This window comes from Glycine max, chromosome 2 (genome assembly GCF_000004515.6).
Source record: "Glycine max cultivar Williams 82 chromosome 2, Glycine_max_v4.0, whole genome shotgun sequence".
NCBI classification, from domain to species: Eukaryota; Viridiplantae; Streptophyta; class Magnoliopsida; order Fabales; family Fabaceae; genus Glycine; species Glycine max.
The window spans coordinates 42,121,954-42,143,820 of record NC_016089.4 but is presented as its reverse complement, the minus strand read 5'-3'; the positions used below and the strand labels follow the sequence as shown (position 1 = coordinate 42,143,820).

The window sequence follows — 21,867 nt, the reverse complement described above, 5'->3', positions numbered from 1 at the left end:
TAGAAAATGACAAAAAAATTAAGGGCAGTATTTTCATAATAATGGTGTCAAATGAGAGATTTAACTTAGTTGATTGAGATGATTGAGAATGATATGGGAGTTATTATAATTTTTTTAGTATTTATTTTATTCATATGGATAAAAAAATATATGCAAATTAAGGTAATATTTATAAATATGAGGAAGAAGAATTTTGTTGGACATACTTATTTGATTTTTATTTGACTCAAATAGAAATGTTTTTTATATAAAAAAAATACATGTTATGTTTTTTTAATGTGATTTAAAAAAAATAACAAATGGTTTGGTAATTAAAATTTTATAATTTTAAATAATGTTGGTTATAATTGCAGGCTAAATTGTATATGATCATTAGATAAAATGTATTATACTATATTAGAAGGTGGGAAAAAAGTGTAAAATTATGTGAATTTTGGGGGGGGGGGGGGGGGGAATATTGTGAAATCAGGTAATGTGCATGGTGGACCATTTCCTCATCACATGAAAAAACTATCATGCTTTAAATTTACAAAATAATATGATATCATTATCACATTATGTGACATGCTACGAAATGCCAACGTGTTCCTCGCTCTGGCAAATCACTGATGAAGAAATATAGTAAAACCGTATTTATCAAACTTTTTTGGAGCAACGCACAATGTCTTGTCACAGCAAGCACTGTTTACTTAACAACTGGAAATTAATACTTTTGTTTAGACGTTGTTTCTCAAAATGTATTAGAAAAGAATTAATTTCAAATTAATATTACATTTATATTATATCCTTCCGTAAAATGTTATAATTAAGGACCAAAGGGAATATTAAAAATTTTGCAACCTACGCATGTAGGTTGTATATATTACCTTATGTATAATATACGAAATTTCAAATTTGTGCACCCTATCATAACTCGCAAATTTGAAAGATACACTTCCTCTTTAGTACTTTAGAATCTCGTGACATCAAAGGCTCAAACATACATTTTATGATGTTAATTTGTTGTGCGTATTACATATGACAAAAACTATAAGCCAAGTCAAAGACAGTATTGATTAATAATAAGTCGCAATCCAAAACGTACACGTCTACATACAGAGGCGATTGAGTAAAGACATGACCATGAAAACCGAGCAAAATAAAGTTAAAAGAAAAATTGATTGGCCTTTAGTTTAAAGAAACCAGACCAAAGACCCTTATCTCAGGAACCTCAAGAATTTGCATGATAAATAAATACTCTGTAGCAAATATAGATATATTATAGGACAGGATATAGCAACTACCGAAGATCCATCATCACCATGGCCTCACAAGCAGTGCAATTGCGTGTTGAAGACAGTCAAGTAAGAGATTGTTTTCTTCTATATTCAAAGTTTTGGAATAATTAATATTCTGAAATTTTGGCAAATTGAATTTTGGAATTGCAGGTGGTTATGGATAATGGCATACTGCAAGTGTATTTATCAAATCCAGGTGGATTTGTTACTGGAATACAATATAATGGCATTGATAATCTGCTTGAAACTCTTAACGAGAAGGATAATAGAGGGTATGTTCGTGCACACTGAGATTCAGATCTGGTGTGTGATTAATCATTTTCCCTCACTATATATTAATTCATGAGACTTTATATGGTTACTTTTAATAATGAATTCATAGGTATTGGGACGTTGTTTGGAGTGAAGCCGGAAGTACGGGAACAACTGGGACATTTGAACGGTATGTGATCATTGCCTCTCATAAGTTTAGTTCCCATTTTATATTAAACCAAATGTTACTACTTAATTACCAGAGATTATCATAAACCAAAAACATAATGAATCAAGATTTGAATTACCACTAAAAGAAATATTCAGATTTATCTTATCGTGTTTCGAGAACAAGATTGACTAAGAAGGAGGAGGAGACCTATGGAAACCAAAAAAAACACTTGGAAAACTGTAGCTGTAAATAATGATGATGTCTTTAGTGCTGTTATGACGAGGTAGTTTGCAATTAATTGGCTACAATGCACTGACGCAGGATTGTAGGAACAAGTTTTAATGTTATAATGGAAAACGAGGAACAGGTTGAAATCTCATTCACAAGAAAGTGGGATCCATCTCTGAAGGGAAAGAGAGCACCTCTAAATATTGACAAAAGGTACTCTTTAGTATAGAATGTTGCTAAACTATATAAGATTTGATTTTGATCAATGAGGCATAATAATTAATTATTAATTACATTTAAACAATTAATATTTGTGCAGGTATGTGATGCTTCGTAATTCCGCAGGATTCTACTCGTACGCCATCTTTGAACACTTACAAGAGTGGCCTGCTTTCAACATACCTCAAATAAGGATTGTTTACAAGCTACGAAAAGACAAGTATGGAGTAACCTTATGAAATAGAATAGTATATTAGATCTTCTTCATTTTTTGTGCACTAAATTAGCTTGCTGCAGAGATAATTTTGAGAGGTTGCTTGTGCAGGTTTCATTATATGGCCGTGTCGGATGATAGACAAAGATTTATGCCTCTCCCGGACGACAGATTACCGGGAAGAGGAAAAGAACTAGTTCCGCCGGAGGCAGTTTTGCTCGTTAATCCAGTGGAACCAGACTTTAAGGGAGAGGTATACCTTTTTTAATTTAATAAGAAAAAATACTAGACCTGCAATGCAACTCTTAAAAAAAAGTAAAAGAAAATGATAATAATACTCTTACTTAATTAATTCTAAATTATTGTTGGATTATTATTAGTGTTAAATATTTATCAACTTATTAATAAGTAACTTTTACTCAAAAATTTAACTGATTATTTTATGAAGTTTTCTCTTTTTAATAATACTCTTACTTAATTAATTCTAAATTATTGTTGGATTATTATTAGTGTTAAATATTTATCAACTTATTAATAAGTAACTTTTACTCAAAAATTTAACTGATTATTTTATGAAGTTTTCTCTTTTAATCATATTTTTATATATTTTATTCTTTTTTATAGCTAGACTTGAATCCAAAACCTTTAATCAAGTATATTATTATCTTTTCATTTCTTTTTCAAATTTTTTATCATCATATATTTTACCTATTTTTTCTTTTTATTTCTCTCTTTCTTTAACCTTTTATATTAAAAAAAGTTAAATTTAAATATAGTCCCTACTTTCTTTCTATGTTCAACCTTTTTTTTCTTTGCTTTTATAAAAAAAATCTACATTTTGATCGTTGCATGAAAAAACATTTACAAATTAATCTCAATCTTTCTTGAGGTTATAATGGAGTTAGAATTATCTTTGGGACTAAAAAAAGTAGTGTAAGAATTAAAATATAAAATTTTGTATGTAAAGACTAAAATGAAAAATAATGTGAAGTATAAGGGGCAAAGTTAATATTGTTATAACTTTAGCAAATGGTAGGAATCAATTTGGAAATGTTTTTCATGTAAGTCTAAAGTATGGAGTTTTTTTCATACTGGACCAAAATAAAACAAAATATATTCTGATTACAATTATGATTTAACCTTCTTAAAAATGAGATATATATATCTATCATCAGTCAAAAAAGAAACTATATAATTATTAGATCACTATATTATCGAAAAATGTACGTCTGGACCTCGTTTACTCTCCTTTGTTTAAAACCCAAACAAATAAATTTAAGTGAAACACATTAAATTTAAATATTTTTTATATTATAAACAAATCATAGATCACTATATTATTGAAAATCATTAACTTTTGTGATAATTATCTTTAAAATTATTCTTAGATTGTAATTTAATTAGTTGAGGATTTTAAAAAAAATACACAAACAATATATCAAAACTAAACCTTACTAAAATACATAATAGCCTTTAAATTTTTGTCAAATGCTGCTAATTCTAGCTAAAAAAATTATTAAACCAATTTTTTATTTTTTTAAATAACAAAAGTCTATAAGCATTAAAAATATTGTTTAATAATAATACACAGACAACCCAACCCTTATTCTATAACATTATTTTTGCTTTATGAAATTTATTGTTGACCGATTAAGGTGGATGACAAGTACCAATATTCAAGTGAGAACAAAGATCTAATGGTTCATGGGTGGATAAGTTCGCAATCCGAAGATGATCCAGCCATGGGGTTATGGGTAATCTTACCCAGCAATGAGTTTCGATCAGGTGGCCTACTTAAACAGAACCTTACTTCCCACGTAGGCCCAATAAGCCTGGCGGTAAGTTTTTCGTTGCGAAGGTGAAGCATAAACTCACCTATTACCATTTGTATTAGTTGTTAATGAGTGTTAGATTAATTTCAATGAAAAACTATTACATATTAACATTTTTTCTGATTCTTATTAATTGGCTAAATACAAATAGCTTGCAATATTGTTGTATGTGTCAGATGTTTCTTAGTGCTCACTACGCAGGAGAGGATATAGTTTTGAAACTCCAGCCTAATGAACCCTGGAAGAAAGTTTTTGGGCCAACTTTTGTTTATCTCAACAGTTTGTTAAATGGCGATGACCCGTTAGAGCTCTGGGAGGACGCCAAAAATCAGGTTTCAATTTTATTATCAAGTTGTTAATTAGACTTATCTTAAGGAGATTTTTAGATTCATGTAGGAAAATTATATAACAAAGGATTAACAGCAAGGGGCTTGGCTCCTCCTCACAAAAAAAGGAATTAATATATATATATAAACTACTAACTCTTAGAAAACCAAAAATGGTTTGTAGATGAAGGAGGAGGTTCAAAGTTGGCCCTATGATTTTCCAGCTTCAGAAGATTTTCAAAAGTCTAGCCAGCGGGGGAGTTTGTGTGGCACATTACTAGTTCGAGACAGGTACGTAACACCAAAGTCCTAATACAAGACTATGAACTCCCATTTTTACATTATCGATCACTCTATTCACATTAATCTGAAAAATATAATACAAAAAGATTAAAGTAAATGATATAGTGTAAAATTAAGAACAAAATGTAACTTTTGTAAAGTGAATTTTTCAGGTGTGTAAGTGACGAGAACATAATAGCAGAAGGCGCATACGTAGGGCTGGCAACACCAGGAGAAGCTGGATCCTGGCAAAGAGAATGCAAGGTTTAAACTACAGAAGCATTTACCAAAATTGAGTTCATATATTGTTTTATTGTTCTCCACCAAATAATCAAACACTTCAACATTTACATGTGTAAGTAGTATTTGGGCAGCAATATTAACTTTCGAGGCCTATTTTGTTTGGTCAGGGATACCAATTTTGGACTAGAGCAAACGAGGAAGGGTACTTCTCAATCGATAATATACGCAGTGGGGATTACAATCTCTATGCATGGGTTCCAGGTTTCATTGGAGAGTATTGGAATAATGTTGTCCTCACCATAACACCAGGTTATTTTAATTTCATTTTTTTATTATATGTTAATTTCATTTTATTGGACAGAGCATGTAACCCCTGAATGTTCCTTTAAAATAAACTAGTTTTATAAACTCTACAAACTAAACTATGCTTATCTTTAGTGAAGAGAAAAGAAAAATGTTATGCACGATGTGATACAATTACAAATAATTATATATTATAAATTTTTGTCTCTTATAAAATCACAAATTCAAAGTTGAATTGTTTGATTTAAAAAAAATAAGATAAAAAAAGTTAAATAACTGAATAAAAATACAATTTTATCCTTACAATTCTCTTCATGCAAGTCTGACTTCTTTCCACAAATTTATGATTTATGGGGGTAAAAATATGAAAGTATCATTTTCATAACTGTAACAAGGAAACAACTATGCTTAATGGGACCTACATACCCCAACTTAACTCTGTCCTCAATGTCATGTACCAAACGAAGATGTCTCGTTTCTGTCGTCAGTAAATTAATTTCATCACTTATAATAAACACAACCTTAAAGTCATGTCTTGAGTAATAACATAAAACTGTTTTATATTATTATATTATTAGTGCATCATCGTTAGCGAATATTGTTTTACTTGTTTGTGTTTTAGTCTATGTTTCTTAAATACTATAATAACAAATGAAATATGCAGGTTGTGAAATAAACCTTGGTGACATTATTTTTGAGCCACCAAGAGATGGCCCAACATTATGGGAAATAGGCATTCCTGATCGCTCTGCTGCTGGATTCTATGTTCCTGATCCTAATCCCAAATACATTAACAAGCTCTTTGTCAACCATCCAGACAACAAGTCAGCTCCTATATTTACAAATTAAATCCTTAGGTTCAACATGTTTAGCTTTGTGATCCCACCAAACTCCACTATTGGATTAATTTCTTAAGTCTCGTTACCCATTTATAGGTTTAGGCAATATGGTTTGTGGGAAAGATATGCAGAGTTATACCCAAATGAAGATTTAATTTATACAGTGGGTGTCAGTGACTACACAAAAGATTGGTTCTTTGCACATGTCCCCAGGTATGCTCTATAGAGACAACATACAATTATATTTGCTTCTTTAAAAGCAATTATATTAATTATCCATGAAAGATGAAATTAGTGCATGAAATACAGGAAGCAAGAAGATGGCAGTTACCAAGGAACTACTTGGCAAATTAAGTTCAACCTCGATGACGTGGAGGCAAGTAACATCTACAGATTAAGATTGGCACTTGCAAGTGCAAATATCTCTGAATTACAGGTTTGGAACCTCACAAAACTTTTCTGTGTAATCTCACATTATGGATGTTTAATTTAGAATACTTGATTTTGGATTTAAAATTAATTTTAGATGAATTTTACATGTTTAGTTTTAAGTTAAAAAAAAGTCAAAATTTATTTTTGACATCAAGAATTAATTCTGAATAGAAGTAATTTTGAATAATTGTTGTTTTGGATAAAAAATTTATACTAAAAATATAAATCAAATCAAATCCCATCAAAATCAATTTTAATTAAAATCAATTTGGTTAATTTCATCTAAACGCGGGCTGCATCAATTTGTTGAGTATTTTCATTTTCTATTATTGTTTCATTCCATGACATTTTTGGTCTGGATATCATAGGTTAGAGTGAATGATCCAAAACAAGATCCTCCTCTGTTCACTACGGGAGTGATTGGGAAGGACAATGCAATAGCTAGACATGGAATTCATGGACTCTACTGGCTATTCAGCATTGATGTGCCTGGTCTTCTGCTAGAGAAAAGCGTTAATATTATATTTCTAACACAAACTATGGCTAGTGGCCCCTTGGCCCTCTTCCAGGGGATAATGTATGACTATATTCGTCTAGAAGGTCCTAACCCTTTTCCTCACCAAAAAATACATTAAATTTGTTTATTCAATATGAACCTGCTCCTACTTACAAACACCTTCTACAATTAAATATCTATCATCGTGTTTTCTTGTATTGTATATATGTAGATATTAGACATTTAACTTGAGATAATTGAATATTGCAGCGATTTTATAGTGATCAAACGATGTTCCCCTTTGCTAGGTCCATGAATTAATGGGTTTGTTCTACTTTCTTTTGTTGGCAACTTGTTTAATGGGTGATTTTTTTGTGTGAAGAGGATTCATGTTCTGGTCCATGACATGTGTGCTTGGGGAAAAAAAGCCAAGTTTTTTGGCCTTCCGTGACCTTCAGAAATAAAATAGAGACTAAAACTAAAGTGCAAAAGTTATATTAAAGAAATTAAGTTGGATTAATTCATACTTAATTAACAATATTACATCCATGTGTAAATTGGAACTACTAAAATACATTTTTGTTTCCCACTTTCCCTTATGCATCAGTAGCAGAAAAAAAGACAGAAATTTTGTAGTAATTAACTAGTGAAAAGCAAAAAATTATGCAGATTTATTGAGTCTGTTCTTTATATCTTCAGCAGCATCCGTAGCCTCAACTTGCATCTTGGTAGCCTCAAGTTCAGCTTCACTTGCTTCCTTCTCATTCCTTGCAGTAATAGTCTTCACCTATTTTTTATTTTTCAAACAAAAAACACCAAGTCCTCCATTACACGAAGCAATTAATAATAATAATTAATTCACCACAACACCAGAACAAAAAAAAAATGCAAAGTGCTAGTTTAGATTTCGAACCTGACCCACAAAAAACGCTTTTACATATCGAAAACCTTTCTGTAATGAAGCTGCGAAAGACAAACAACCCTTCCTCAAACGAGACACCGACGAGGTCTTCTTGTGATTTGACAAAGTTGTTGAAGATGAAGAATCCATGTCTCCCATTGCTACTTGATATATTATTAATATTAGCAGAAAAAAAAATACCTTCCCTGTCAAATTCAGAATTTGAAAGAGACAATAGAAGTAACAGTATTTTTCACATACAAACTGAACCAGTTTTCTCTTTAAGAAACAAAAATGAGTTAAGTACTGAGTTAGGCTTACACGTTTCTGGAATATTGCTTCGTTCTTTATATACGTGGCAGCTAGATAGACTACATGCGTCAGTTACCTTTCTACTCATCCCTAGGTGATTGATCTATTTTTTGGCGTGTGTATCTTAAGGATAGATAAAAACTAGTTTTAAAAAAAATTATTGATAACTAGAAGTTAGAAATTAATAGTTAAAAATTAAAAAAATAATTTATTAAACTAAAAATATTTAATAATTATGGAAGGAATTAAAAAGTATAACATAATAAAAAATAATAAAATTATGATTCATTTAAAAAAGATAATAATAAAAGTGAATAAATATATTAAGAATAAAAATAGAAAAAAATTTAAAAAATAAAAGTGAGAATTAGTATTTTAAAAAATACATTTAAAAATACTAAAAAATATTAAAAAATTATTTACTTAACAGTTAATTAAATAAAAAAATTTAGCTAATAAACAAAACTAGAAGTGAAAGTCTTGTCCAAAATAACCTAAGTATGAATTTCAAAATATCAATTTATATTTCATCATCATCTATATGTGTGTTTGATATTTGCTTAAACAAAACCATTGAACGTGCCTTGATTGAGACTGCAGAAAATTTTCGCAGTAACGTCCACGTATTTAAGACGCATGTGTATACTTTGAAATTTTGAATACGTAACCTAAGTATAGAACTTTCATCTTATTAAATGCAGCAGCTTCACCTTATGCAATTTATTTGTGCAGTTAACGGCATTGTAGCTCCATACTAAGGCAGTAACTGGTTTCGAAGAATTGATCAGAGAAGAAACAATGTCTCATGTGAATTTAGCATTTTAGCCTCTGTTAGATGCGTTTCACATTTTTCTTTTATATTTTTTTTATTTGATATTGATTTAATTAGGATGTTAGGCAACCCAATGATATTTAAGATATTTTCACAAGTTTCAATTCTTTAGATTAATTATCAGTCTGAGTCACATCTAAAACTCATTGTTCCTCTCCAAAAGTGTATTCCACGAATCAAAGTTCTTTCTAACAGATTCATTGTGTATTGTTAACTGACCTACACCAATTAGATACATTTTTTCTTTATATGAATATGATACTTTTTTTATCCTGAGTTAAATATTACGGGTATCCTAACTCACTATATTAAAGACTAATCTCAATCGTAATGTATTATTACAGTATTTTTTTTTTCTTACATGAAAACATTAAGGATTCAAAGTTCTCATGATAAAACTTTATCATTTCTGTCATGGTAAACATAAGTTATCTTTCCTATATATATAAAATAAATATATTTCATATAGACATCATATTATTATTATTTATCATTGTTGTAGGATTTGATGACTTTTAATTATTAGTATATAGAATGACTTTGTTGTTAGATTGTAAGACTATATTAATGTGAGTTTTATTTATTGTTATTGTGTATAAGAGAGTCTAACTTAAGTAGTTAAATGAGGTGTCTGAGTCATAAATTCACTTGATATTGAGTTTCATTTCTAAGAATAAAAAAATTTGATCATAGTTTTCCAAAGTTTGAAACAAGAAATTAATAGAGTCTTTAGTGAACAATATTTAAATAATTGTAAAGTGACAAAAAAAAAATTCAATCCCCCTTCTATAGACTTTGGATCCATCCCTGTGCACCACCACCATGATCCAACAATGTCACACAATCATCTTACGTAGGATCCATCACCCTTGCACATGCGACCTCAACCTCTGAGGCTATGTGCCCTTGACTCTCTATTTTCATATCTACAACGAAAATTTGCTCATGTTGAAAAAGGGGTGACAAATCCCCACTCCCATATTTTACAAGGATAATTTTAAAAAAAATGTGAAAAGCATCCCAAGAGGGTAGTGCCATTTGCATTTATAATAGTGCCAATAGTAGTTTTCTTTTTATATGGGTTACATTTTTTAGGCCTGATGGCCCAATGGGTCAGATCAAAATGGCAGATTTTACTTGTTTTTAATCTAAATTTATATAAATTTTAAATAAAAAACAAAAATAATATTAGACAAAAGTAATCCATATTAAATTTGGCTCAATTCTTTTTTAACCATTTTTTTAGACAAGACCCGAATCGTTCACTCGAGCTCGACCCATTTTGTCAACTCATTATTAATAATATAAATATTTTTTATCCATAAAAATCAAAAACAAATATAAAAATTGATGATAATTCATATTTTGTTCAACCAATCAAATTAAATCGATTAGAGTTAGTAATATATATTCAAATAGGATTAAAAAAAGTAAGGTTTTATAAAATGAAGAGCAAATTATGGAAAATTAAGATTAATTAAAATAGTTTTTAAATTCAATTCATTCAAAAATAAAATATATCTTCAAATTTGATATAATATATTAAATTAAAATTAAAATTATATTTAAGAAATAATATTGAAAATAAAGATATAAGTTAAAAAGAAAATTAAATGAGCACATAACTTAATAAGTATGAGAGTAATTCTTAAAAATATTTTCATTTTTTAAATAAAAAATATTCTCATTCAAATATAAATATTAAAATTTATATTTTAGAGATGAATTATTGTTTTATAAGTATTTTGCAATTCAACAAATTTAACCGATCTGGCTTTTGGTTTTGTGAGTGAATGGATTTGTCAATTGTGTTCTTATTTAACAGAAAAAATTCTGAATATAAGTTATAGAAATTTGTAGCTATATAAGTGTATATATATAGCATAACTCAATGTTAAAAAATATAACAGAACTCAATAGAAAATAAAATAATGTATTAACGATAAGTTGTTAACTTAACAAGGTACACGGGATGCTATTTTTTATGTGCCAGCGTCACCTCTCACATGTCAAAAACGTGATCAAGGGCACAATGGGCATTGCACACCTTTCTCCAACCTTCACTATATATACCCTCTCCTCCAAATTCTAGGGTATAAAAAGCCCCAAATTTCTCCAACGCTATCGAGCCAAACCCAAACGTTAACTCAGAAGAAGACCAGCAGAAGAAGAAGAAGAAGAAACAAAACCGAACCACTTTCAACTCTCCAACGTCGCCACACGATTCGTAATTCGAATTCCATCATCTTAGATCTCCGTTTTTTTTGCTGCTTCTGCGTTTTCTCGCTTTCTCCGCAATCGCAATTACCATCTTTCATCGTTTCTATTATTACTTTCAACTCTCTGAATTCCTTCGAATCATTTATGTTCCGTGTCGACGCGTGCGTTTTGTTCGTCGCAGATCGCGTTTCGCAGGCTGCAATGGCGACGTTCGAACTGTACCGCAGGTCGACGATCGGAATGTGCCTGACGGAGACGCTGGACGAGATGGTTCAGAACGGCACTCTCAGCCCCGAGCTCGCGATTCAGGTTCTGGTCCAGTTCGATAAGGTGCGGTTTTTTTTTTCTTCTTCAATTGGTTATGCGGTTCGGTTTCTGTTTCTGGATCTGTTTTAACGGTCTTTTTATTTTATTCGCATGCGGATATATTTTAGTCCATGACTGAGGCTCTGGAAACACAAGTTAAGAGCAAGGTCTCCATCAAGGTAACATAACACCGTTTATTTTTCCACAAATCCATTTTTATTTTGTATGAGATGTTAAATTTTGGATATGGCTTGGACATTTATTTACTCTTCTGCAATTGGTTGTAGTTAGGGTTGGAAGTGACTTGAGGTATTTGAATCTAATCAAGTCTTGTTTGAAATCCTCTTGTTTTTTTGCTCAATGAGTTAAGCTTGACTTTTTTTAATTCCTTTATGTACAATACAATTAGCGTAAACGATTTAGTAATCAGTTGAAATTAAGTTGAATGCTAATGTTTACTGAATTCAAGCATTGTTGAATTAAGTTAAGTTAAATGTTTTTCATGTTAAAGGCAATTCACGTGGTAAAGGAGCTATAACACGTGAAAGTTGAAATTTGTCTTATTTATAAAGAAGCCAAAAATTTCAGCTCATTCAACGCATTTTTGGTTATATGTTCCGCAAAATTTGATCCATGTCCAAGTCCAACCCAACACTTCCTTCTATAGCTTTCATGTCTTATATTTATTGGACATGAAAGCATGCTCAAGTGCATTTGTAACACCCTCTGAAATGTCCTATCAGTCATTCATGAATTGAGCTGCTAGCAAGTTTTTCTTCCAGTCCTAGTTGTGAGTTTGTGCAATTTGGTGTGTGAGGACTGAGGACGTGTTTGCTTTTTTGTTGCTGATATAGCCTTGCTTTCTTTATTGGTCATGCTAATAGTGGACCGTGGCGAAGAGCTGCCACCCCAAAAAATGCTATAGCAAGATTTTGAATGTGTGTTTAATTATATGTTCTCATGTTCTGTTTATATATATTTATAGATTATTAAATGTGATATATTTTTCACCATTTTTTAATGATATTAAATACTATTTATAGAGTAGTAAGAGTACCCTATAGTTTTATAATATATGATTAATAATTTTTTTTGATAGGGATTTACGATTAATATAAAAACAGCAAAAAAGAGACCCTTCCCAACTGTAGGAATGTTTGAGGTGGATAGTGGTCCATTTTTATTTTCTTATTTTTCTTCACCATTGATTGTTTGAAAGTCACATGCATTTTTTTAGTTACCTGTACGCATTGAATGCAATAAAATTATTTTAAAATGTTGATCATAGAACATATAAAGCTTTTTCGGTTAAAGTCCCATATAGGCTAAAGATAGTGTTGAGATAGAATATATAAGTGGAGAGCAATCCTCACCTTATAAGCTAGTTTTATAGGGTTGAGTTAGGTCCAAATCCACATTGTTACACTTTAATTAAATATCTTTTGTTATTTTCATGATTGAGTATTGGTTTTTTGAGTGAAAAAGTATGTTCATTAAAAATTAAATTTATGGTTGAACCGAGGATTCTGCATTTGTTATTGAACTCAATTACAAGACATTGGTCTTCCTTTCTACAAAAACTATTAATACCAACAGATGTTATTCAAACTGAGAATGTTGGCATGATTATCATAAATACCTTTCCACTCAATTTTATGGCTTTTAGACATTTGAGATTCATTTGTTAGGTGTGCAGTCTACTGATTATATATAATCTGCTGATGGCTGATTTCTGAAAATGAAGCTAAGCATATGTTCTTTTTTTTTGTCATGGCGGCTTGCTGTATTTTTTGTCATTATTACTACCATAGCCATCAGATTATATGATTATGACTGTTAAGATTTGCTTTTGCAGTCAGTCACACTATAATCTCTCTTGGTCTTGCTTGCTTCCCTTTTTTTCTTCTTTTTCTGGTGGGGGAGTGGGCTAAAACCAGACATATGGATTTGCTTAGGTAGCATTTTTATTTGTGGAGATGCTTGGTTGGAAGAGTTTTGATTTGTTTCTCCTGGTGAGTCTATATGGGTAACAGAAAGTAGATCTTTTTTGGTTTAATAGACTGAAATTTTCATAGAAAATTTAATCTGATAATTTTTCAGTATTTCAAAGTGAAGCCTGAAAGGCTCTATAATTTGCAGATCTAGTATCACTCTTTTCTTTGCTTGTTATAAAATCAATAGAGAAGACCAAAATATATAGTGTTTTTTTTAAAAAAATATGGGGAACAAGATGCCCAATATTTTCACGTGAGCTCTGCAATAACTCTTCATGCTGGTCCTATTAAATAGAATATTATTATACACAAGTTTTTTGTATTTTCGTTTAGCCATATATTATTATTGGTGGGTTAACTATTCATTTGATTCCTATAGTTGGTTTCATTTTAAATTTTAGTCCCTATTCAAGAAAGTTTGTCCCTACATGTGCATAAAAGTTAACTTTTGGTTCCTATTGCTAATATCAAAGAACACTTTTTTGGTGATGTAAACCTGCTACAAAAGGTTTTTGGCAATGATAAACCACCACAAAAAACTGTTCAGGAACTTTCCTTGTATGGAGATTAAAACTTAAAATGGGAACAACTATAGGGATCAATGAATAGTTTAACTTTATTAGTGTATATAAGAAGAATTCATCAATGGAATAGTCGAATAGAAAAGTAGAAAATGGAATTTTATAATGACCAAAAAGCAAGAAATATGATAAAAAGAACTACAATATCTGAAAAAAGTTTTCATCACTAACTAGTAACTGCAAAACAGTTTTTGTTTTTCTAAGCTGATATCACTATGGTGTTCCTTGTTCACTAGCTCTAATTAATGTTCATCTCTTAAAAATTCTTTAGCTTAGCTATGCATTTGGATTTTACTTATATTGATCCAGAGCATGATGGAACTACCGGTTCATCTCAAGTTCTCAATCCTTTGGCGTTTATTGGTCAGCACAATCATTGTTGATCATTCACCATCTTCCATTTAGTATGATTGGTACTAATATTTTCTGTCATGGTAAATCATTGTTGATCATTCACCGTCTTCCATTTAGTATGATTGGTACTAATATTTTCTAACGGAATATTCAATGTTATTATTGATCATTCACTACCTTTTGTGTAGTATGATTTCACATTATTTTCTGTAATATTACTCGGATGCTTTTGAATGTGTTTTGAAATGGTGATGCTTCTTGTCTAACGGAATATTCAATGTTAATTTGACTTTGGGCTGCTGTGAAGTCATGTTGTTGGTGTGTTCAGCTGCTGTTATCTTTAAATACTTTGCAGTAGTGAAATCCCCCAATACCTCCTTTTAACATCCACACATTTTGTGTTCCATACTGCATACATGATTTAGATTTGTAATTCATGAATTATGCTGAAGCTCGAGTCTAAGCAATGAAATCACTTATTGCCTTTTTTTCTTTTCATTTGTCAATCACAGGGACATCTCCATACATATAGATTTTGCGACAATGTTTGGACCTTCATCTTGCAAGATGCTTTGTTCAAGAACGAAGACAGCCAAGAGAATGTTGGACGGGTTAAAATAGTGGCGTGTGATTCGAAGTTGCTCACACAATAATGTGCCCAATTCTGCTACCTTGTCAACAAGGAGAAATTGTTGTCATCTGCTGGTACTATGGAAATGGTGGCCAGACCATAGTTACAATGGTCTTAAATTCTTGCCGGAACTAGCAACTACTGTATGTTATTATAGATTTAAAAGCCATCAGTCTTCATATCATTAGGTAATTAATGATGCTATATTGAGAATACCGCTTGGGAATTGGATGAGTCTACTCTCTTCTTTTAAGTGTATTCTGTTCTATTCTTCTGTGAGTACCAGTAAGTAACCTAGTTTATTTTTCATTGGCTAACTAGTAAGGTTGGACAGGCTATGCATCCCTAAAATTTCTTATGCACCCAGCCTCCACCTATAACCACCAAACACCATTGTTGCAACCACCCAATGTCACCTCCACACCACACCAAACCCACCATTGTGTTGCCACCCAACCACCACAATCGCCATGTGATCCACGACCTTGTGCGAGGTCGCATCACTCCCACATAGTCACCAATTGATTGTGAATGGCTGTCTCTCCTCGAATAAGTTAATTTGACTAAAACAATTGTTATTAAATTATTTTATTTCTAAAAGTAGTTTTGTCTTTAAATATGACTTAATTAAATTTATAATGACTAAAATTAATTATTTTAGCTATGGAATTAACGCAATTAGGACAAAATTATAGTTGTCCTACTTAACCTAATTTTCATAAGTGTCATAACTAGTCCATATGTGTGTTTTTAAAATTCAATTTTACCTAGCCTTACTAACTCATTGTTAATGACATTTTTTCAAGTGCTTTTAGTCAAACTTTGTCTTAATCCCCTTAAAATGTTGAATTTATGTCAAAGTTTAACACTTGAATCCAATGACTTAGGTCCTTCAATACAGATTAATAGCTTAAAATTTTAGCCTTGCATATGAGGTTTCATTTTTAAGTTTTAAAGGTTGTGAAAAAGGTTAAAGATAAAAGTATTTTTTAGTCCAAACCACTAAATAACTAAGCAAAAACATATATATATATATATATATATATATATATATATATATATATATATATATATATATAAAATGATATCATATTGTCGAATGAAAAACTAATTGATTGAATTGCCTAATGCTCTAACATAATTCGAAAATAAAAGTCAAACAATTGACACTGGAAAGGAAAATATGCTTGTCAGCAATCGATTCACAAACTATTAAAGAAAGTGTTTGGTGTAGCTGTATAGGTGAGGAAAACAAGTTACTAAAACAGTAAAATTAAACTGAAAATCGGTAAAAACAATAATTTTGATAAAGATAAAGGAAATAAAATAAGCAATTACATTTTTTATTTGTATGAATCAAACAATTGTATTTAGTACGGTCCCTCACTTCTCAACAATTTTAACCCATTATCTTCAATAACCGCCATGCTCCCTAGATTCTCGGCAAACAATATATGTCTCTCTCTTTGAGTAACAGTAAACAACAACAGCAACCATTTTACTAGGTCTTCAGCATAGTTCCTTTAAATAATTAAACTAGCCTTAAATTTATCAAGTCACCGAAAATTCACTCTTAGGCTTAGCTCAACTTAATTTGGCCTGTAACCAGAATCAACCTTATCATCAATAGTATTTAAGAATCTGTCCGGCCACCAAACAAGTTTCACATGTGGGCGTGCGAAAATCAGTTCGAAAAAAAAATCGAACTAAACCAGCTTACTGATTTAAACGTCGTGATTTTTAAACCAAATTTGAGAACTATTTTTTAAAACCAGTTTGGTTGGAACTAGTTTAAAAAATTGGTTCAAGCTGAACCAGTTTAAATAACCAAATTGGTTTCAAACTAGTTTACAAACTTATTTTTTTCTTTTAAAAAAAATTCTGATTTTAGAAGAAAAAAAATTGTTATTATGTGAATCAAACCGGTTTTAAAATAAATTCGATTTAAACCAAACTAATTTTAATCGAACCGGGCCGGTTCAAAAACAAGTTAAATTCGGTTTTAATCTCACCTTTCTTCTTTTTTTTGGCATTTTAGAACACAGTTTCAGTTTTGCTATTCCGGCTCGTGCTTTGGACGGACACAATATTCTAGTTTTTTTCAAGCTAAATCGGTTTGAATTGCCGAAAATTTGAATTTCGGTTAACAATACATATAAACTTGATAAAATAGTCAACAACAGTCAACCAATATCATCAATGATAAGTAGAAAAAAAATTGTGCAATTAATATGACAAAATGGCAAGATCAAAGCTTTTCATTCCAAGAAGAACATACTCATCAAATTTAATATTTTCAAGAATAAAACTCTACAATAAGAGTTTTTTAAACAAAGAGTCTATCCAAGCATAGCAAATAAAACCATCATCAACCTTGAAGATTTGTGTTTATAAAATATAGTTTCTCAGTTTCTCTTATCCTAAAGGTGAGTTCATGATTCTTCGACTAGATAAATTCAAGAAAGTAAGAGCTTCTAAGCTCTAACAACCACTAAGACAAACCATAAACAATGGAAGAAAATGAAAATGAGTGAAGAGAAAAAAGATATTGATTTGATGCAACCCAAAAGAAAATAATAGGGAAAGGAGAAGCTTACCTACGCTTGAGTGAATGGGAGTAAGCCAAGATCTTAAAGTGGAGATGAAGGAATGTAGAAGCTCTTTGTCTTGGAGTCTCGAAAGCAAGAAAATGAGAAGATAAATGACAATTGTTAATGAAAATCGTTAATAGTTTTTTAAAAGAGTTTATACCTATTAAACACTAATTTTTACTAGTGATTTTATTAACTAATAAATATTTAAGAGATTTACTTAATTATTAATAAAAATAATAATAATAATTTCAATAATAACGACCATTATAATAACTTTTTATATAAAAGATTTATGTAATAATTTCAATAAAAATAGCAATTCTTGATGATAATAATTTTGATGATAAATTCAATAATGCATTTGATAACAATGTTAATAGTAATTTCAATAGCACTAAACAATGAAGATTGAATAAAAATAATGTTTAGAAAAGAAATGGAGATTAAAAAGAGATGTGAGTTTATAGAAATACATAAAAGTAGGATGAATATATATATATATATATATATATATATATATATATATATATATATATATATATAAACCAATAGTTGTGACACCCTTTATCCTACACATATACGTATTAATAATAAAAGAAATAGGAATGCAAAATTAATTAAAGGTTTTAAAACACATTTATATAAAAATATTTCAAAGGGTAAAAGACTCACATTCACTTTTCTAACATCATAATAGAACTTGTCCAAATAAATAATAAAATTATCTCGGCTCAAAACAATGTTATCCAAGACTTCATGCAATTAATAAAAAAACATATACCTCAATGTCACATCCTATCAGAGTATTGTATTCCAACGTCTTCTAGCATGAGGTTCTCCATAGTCATCCACCTAACCATTTGCTCCCAAGAACACAAAGTTCAAGATCATCACAGGATCCAAAAACAAATAACACACGGGGAGTGCGTTATCACATTCCTAACTAATAGAGAGAAATAAGATAACATAGATATACATATCATATACATGAAATACACCTTACTTAAACACAATTCATGTCATTCCACCACCTATCACGTAACATCACACCTCAATACAACACGCCTCATTTATTTTCACATCATTCGCGTACTCAAGGGTCAAACACAATATCACTCAACCAATCAATATCAATCAATACACAAGTGTTATGCAACAAATATACTAAGACTCAATCCTATATGCAATGTGTTATCATGTCAGTGAAAAATCTCGTCGGACGCCCAGGAGTACATGACAAGACAAACCACACACTAGTAAGTTAGGTCACTCTCACTGGGTAAAATCATAGAGAGATCAGTCAGTGTCACTTTGTTTTGTGAGAACGCTCTAATCATATGGGATCAACATAGGCTTCAAGGAACATTCAAACCGAGTATATTTACCCCTAAAGCCCACACTCCGAAAAATCCGTCAGAGTCTCTCCCTCCTGATTCAGGTCCAACCCAGAAAACATTTTAGCATGCAGACATTATATGAACTGTACAAAACACACGATTCCTCAATTGTTCTCAAAATAATTTTATCTCGTCGTGCTTATGATTAAACTCGTCGGGTCTCCACAGTGGTTCCCATCACAATACTCGTTAAGTCGTCGCGCATTAACTCGTCGCCCTTCAACTTGTCGAGTTCCCACACTGAATTCCATCACAATACTCGTTGCGCAAAAACTCATCGTCCTTAAAGGGTTTTACGATTGTGTGATTGCATAGTTCATAGATAATAACTTAATACATACAATATCAATACACATGTATCTCACCATTCATCATAGGTTCAATTTGTCACTTACTCACAATTTGAATCACCATTTCATAATCTCAATATAAACAATTTATACAAGATGTTTCTCACAACATGGGGAGTAAAACCCCTTAAACAATTCCACGCAATCATATTAAAATCAACGAATCAAAATCATAGGTCAAAAACAAGAAAACACCAAGAGCACTCAAGTTTATCAACCAATTCGCATCAGGACATCAATTGGTTCGTCAAACACAACAATATCGTATTTATAATCGTAAAGGAAAATTATAATTTAATAAACATTCTAAAATAAACCCCAAGTTAATCCTTTAAGGATCCCTACACATGTTCATTCTAACCCCAATTGCGATAAACTCATCCCTTACCTCTAAGCGGGCTCACGTGTGTATTCCAGCAACAATAACGACATCTCTAGCGATTTCCTGAGATTTCTTAAGCTTTTTCTCTGATTGCTCTGCTAGGGTTTCCAAATGTTAGAGAGAAAGAAAAAAAGATTGAAACCTTCATTCCACTGTCTGCGTGCGATGAATATTTCTACCTCCACATACATTATCTCGAAAACCCCAATGGTTGTTGTGTGCGAAAATGAGTTCCGAACCTTGTGTTCAAATTTCATGATGATCCAATGATTAACGTATTCGAAATAATGGTTTTACTGGGACAGGTTTGGGTGTGTGCGGGAAAAGAGAAAACTCAGTGCGAGGTACATTTCTTCCACCACAAACATTATCTTGAAAATCCCAACGGTGATTGTGTGCGAAAATAAGTTTTGAACCTCGTGTTCAAATTTCACGACATCCACTGTTAACGAGTCCGAGATCATCGTTTTACTGAGATAGATTTGGGTGTATGCGAGAAAAAGAGAGGATTTTCGGAGAGGAAGAAGGAAAAATGAATTTGAGAGTAAGACAAATATGTATCGTCAGTATGAAAAACTGATCTAATATGTCTCTATTTATAGTTAGGGTACTCTTAGCCTATTATTTACTTTATTTTTTTATTTTTATTATTTTATAAACAGAAATTCTATTTTATTTCCTATCAATTGAATAAATAAAATATCTTTTTTATTTTCCTTCAAATCATTATTTTAATTAATAAAGTTATTTCTCCTTATTTATTTAATTATAAAAACTTCATCATTTTTCTAAAACTCTATTTATTTTTAAATAAAAAACCTTTTTAATTTATTTTGCGAAAAATGGGATGTTACAATAGTCATTTTCGTGTGAGCGACATGAGTGATGTATAAATATTTGAATGATAATGATTTAATCCAACAAAAAATGATTCTCCAAAAAATTATTCATAGATTTTTAATACTAATGATTAAATTATAGGATTTTAATATGTATACACTAATATCTTTTAACTACTTAAATCTAATGGCTTTGGTTGTCTTTACTAGATCTCCTTGCCAACTGCTATAACTTCTTTCTTGAATTCTAACTATAACTTTCTATCCAAGCCCTTCCTTCATGTGCATAATAGGCTATCAAAAGACTATCTTTATCAAAATACAACATTTCTATAGGAATATTAACACCTTATTTACCAAATACTTCTAGTTAAGTTTGTCTTATCATCAATCCTTCCTATCAAAATAATTACTATCGATATTTGATTAAGTTTTTTCAAACTTAGATTTTTTTAAATAGAGATAACAACAATTTATGAAAACAAGAATGGCTCAACTACTTTGAGATGGAAAGAGATGATGTATTTACTAATTACCGTGTGAATCACTAAATAAGTGAAAACTCAAATTTTATGATTCCACTTATTTAATGATTCACGCACACATTTAATTCTAAATATGTTTTTAACTTTTAAAAAAATATTTCTTTTAAATTATACAATATTTTGAAAATTACTTTTAATATTATTTCTTGAATTTTACAAATTATTTTATTTTCTAAACTGAAAATTTATATTAAAACTAACTAAAAAAATTAATAACACAGTTAACATTAATTACTTATAATAAATTATATTACTATTACTATTATTATTTTGATAATTTATTATAATATTATTACAGCATATCTTAAATAATTGATATGATTTTTTTTATCACAATACATCATTTATATGTTTTTATTAAATTTAATATATTTTTAAAAATTTATTTTTTCTTGACTCAACTTCTCCACTAGAATAAAATAAAAACTAGACTAACAAAATACGATAGAGTTAAATATAATATATTCTTTAGTTAAATTAGGACAACCCAAGGAAGTTTATCCGCAAGTTCGGC

The 21,867-nt window shown here is 30.4% G+C and overlaps 3 protein-coding genes across 3 annotated transcripts; 2 read left to right on the top strand and 1 right to left on the bottom strand.

Annotated features, from left to right (window-relative positions):
* The first annotated feature begins 1,145 nt into the window (after positions 1–1,145).
* Positions 1,146–7,904, top strand: LOC100815677 (probable rhamnogalacturonate lyase B). The gene is made up of 15 exons (XM_003519159.5): positions 1,146–1,343; positions 1,428–1,549; positions 1,660–1,719; positions 2,023–2,142; positions 2,249–2,368; positions 2,474–2,615; positions 4,018–4,200; positions 4,371–4,526; positions 4,705–4,811; positions 4,976–5,066; positions 5,213–5,354; positions 6,013–6,172; positions 6,284–6,400; positions 6,497–6,623; positions 6,988–7,904. Exons 1-15 carry the CDS (start codon positions 1,302–1,304, stop codon positions 7,252–7,254), a joined length of 1,956 nt encoding a protein of 651 aa, XP_003519207.1. The 5' UTR covers positions 1,146–1,301; the 3' UTR covers positions 7,255–7,904.
* Positions 7,613–8,321, bottom strand: LOC100815148 (uncharacterized). Its single transcript, XM_003519158.5, has 2 exons — positions 8,029–8,321; positions 7,613–7,902 (listed from the first exon to the last, which is right to left on the bottom strand). The coding sequence occupies exons 1-2, from the start codon at positions 8,173–8,175 to the stop codon at positions 7,777–7,779; spliced, it is 273 nt and encodes a 90-aa protein (XP_003519206.1). The 5' UTR covers positions 8,176–8,321; the 3' UTR covers positions 7,613–7,776.
* Positions 8,322–11,207: 2,886 nt separating this feature from the next.
* LOC100814623 (transcription initiation factor IIA subunit 2) lies at positions 11,208–15,499 on the top strand. Its single transcript, XM_003519157.5, has 4 exons — positions 11,208–11,387; positions 11,562–11,710; positions 11,815–11,865; positions 15,128–15,499. Exons 2-4 carry the CDS (start codon positions 11,582–11,584, stop codon positions 15,266–15,268), a joined length of 321 nt encoding a protein of 106 aa, XP_003519205.1. The 5' UTR covers positions 11,208–11,387; positions 11,562–11,581; the 3' UTR covers positions 15,269–15,499.
* The last annotated feature ends 6,368 nt before the right edge of the window (positions 15,500–21,867 follow it).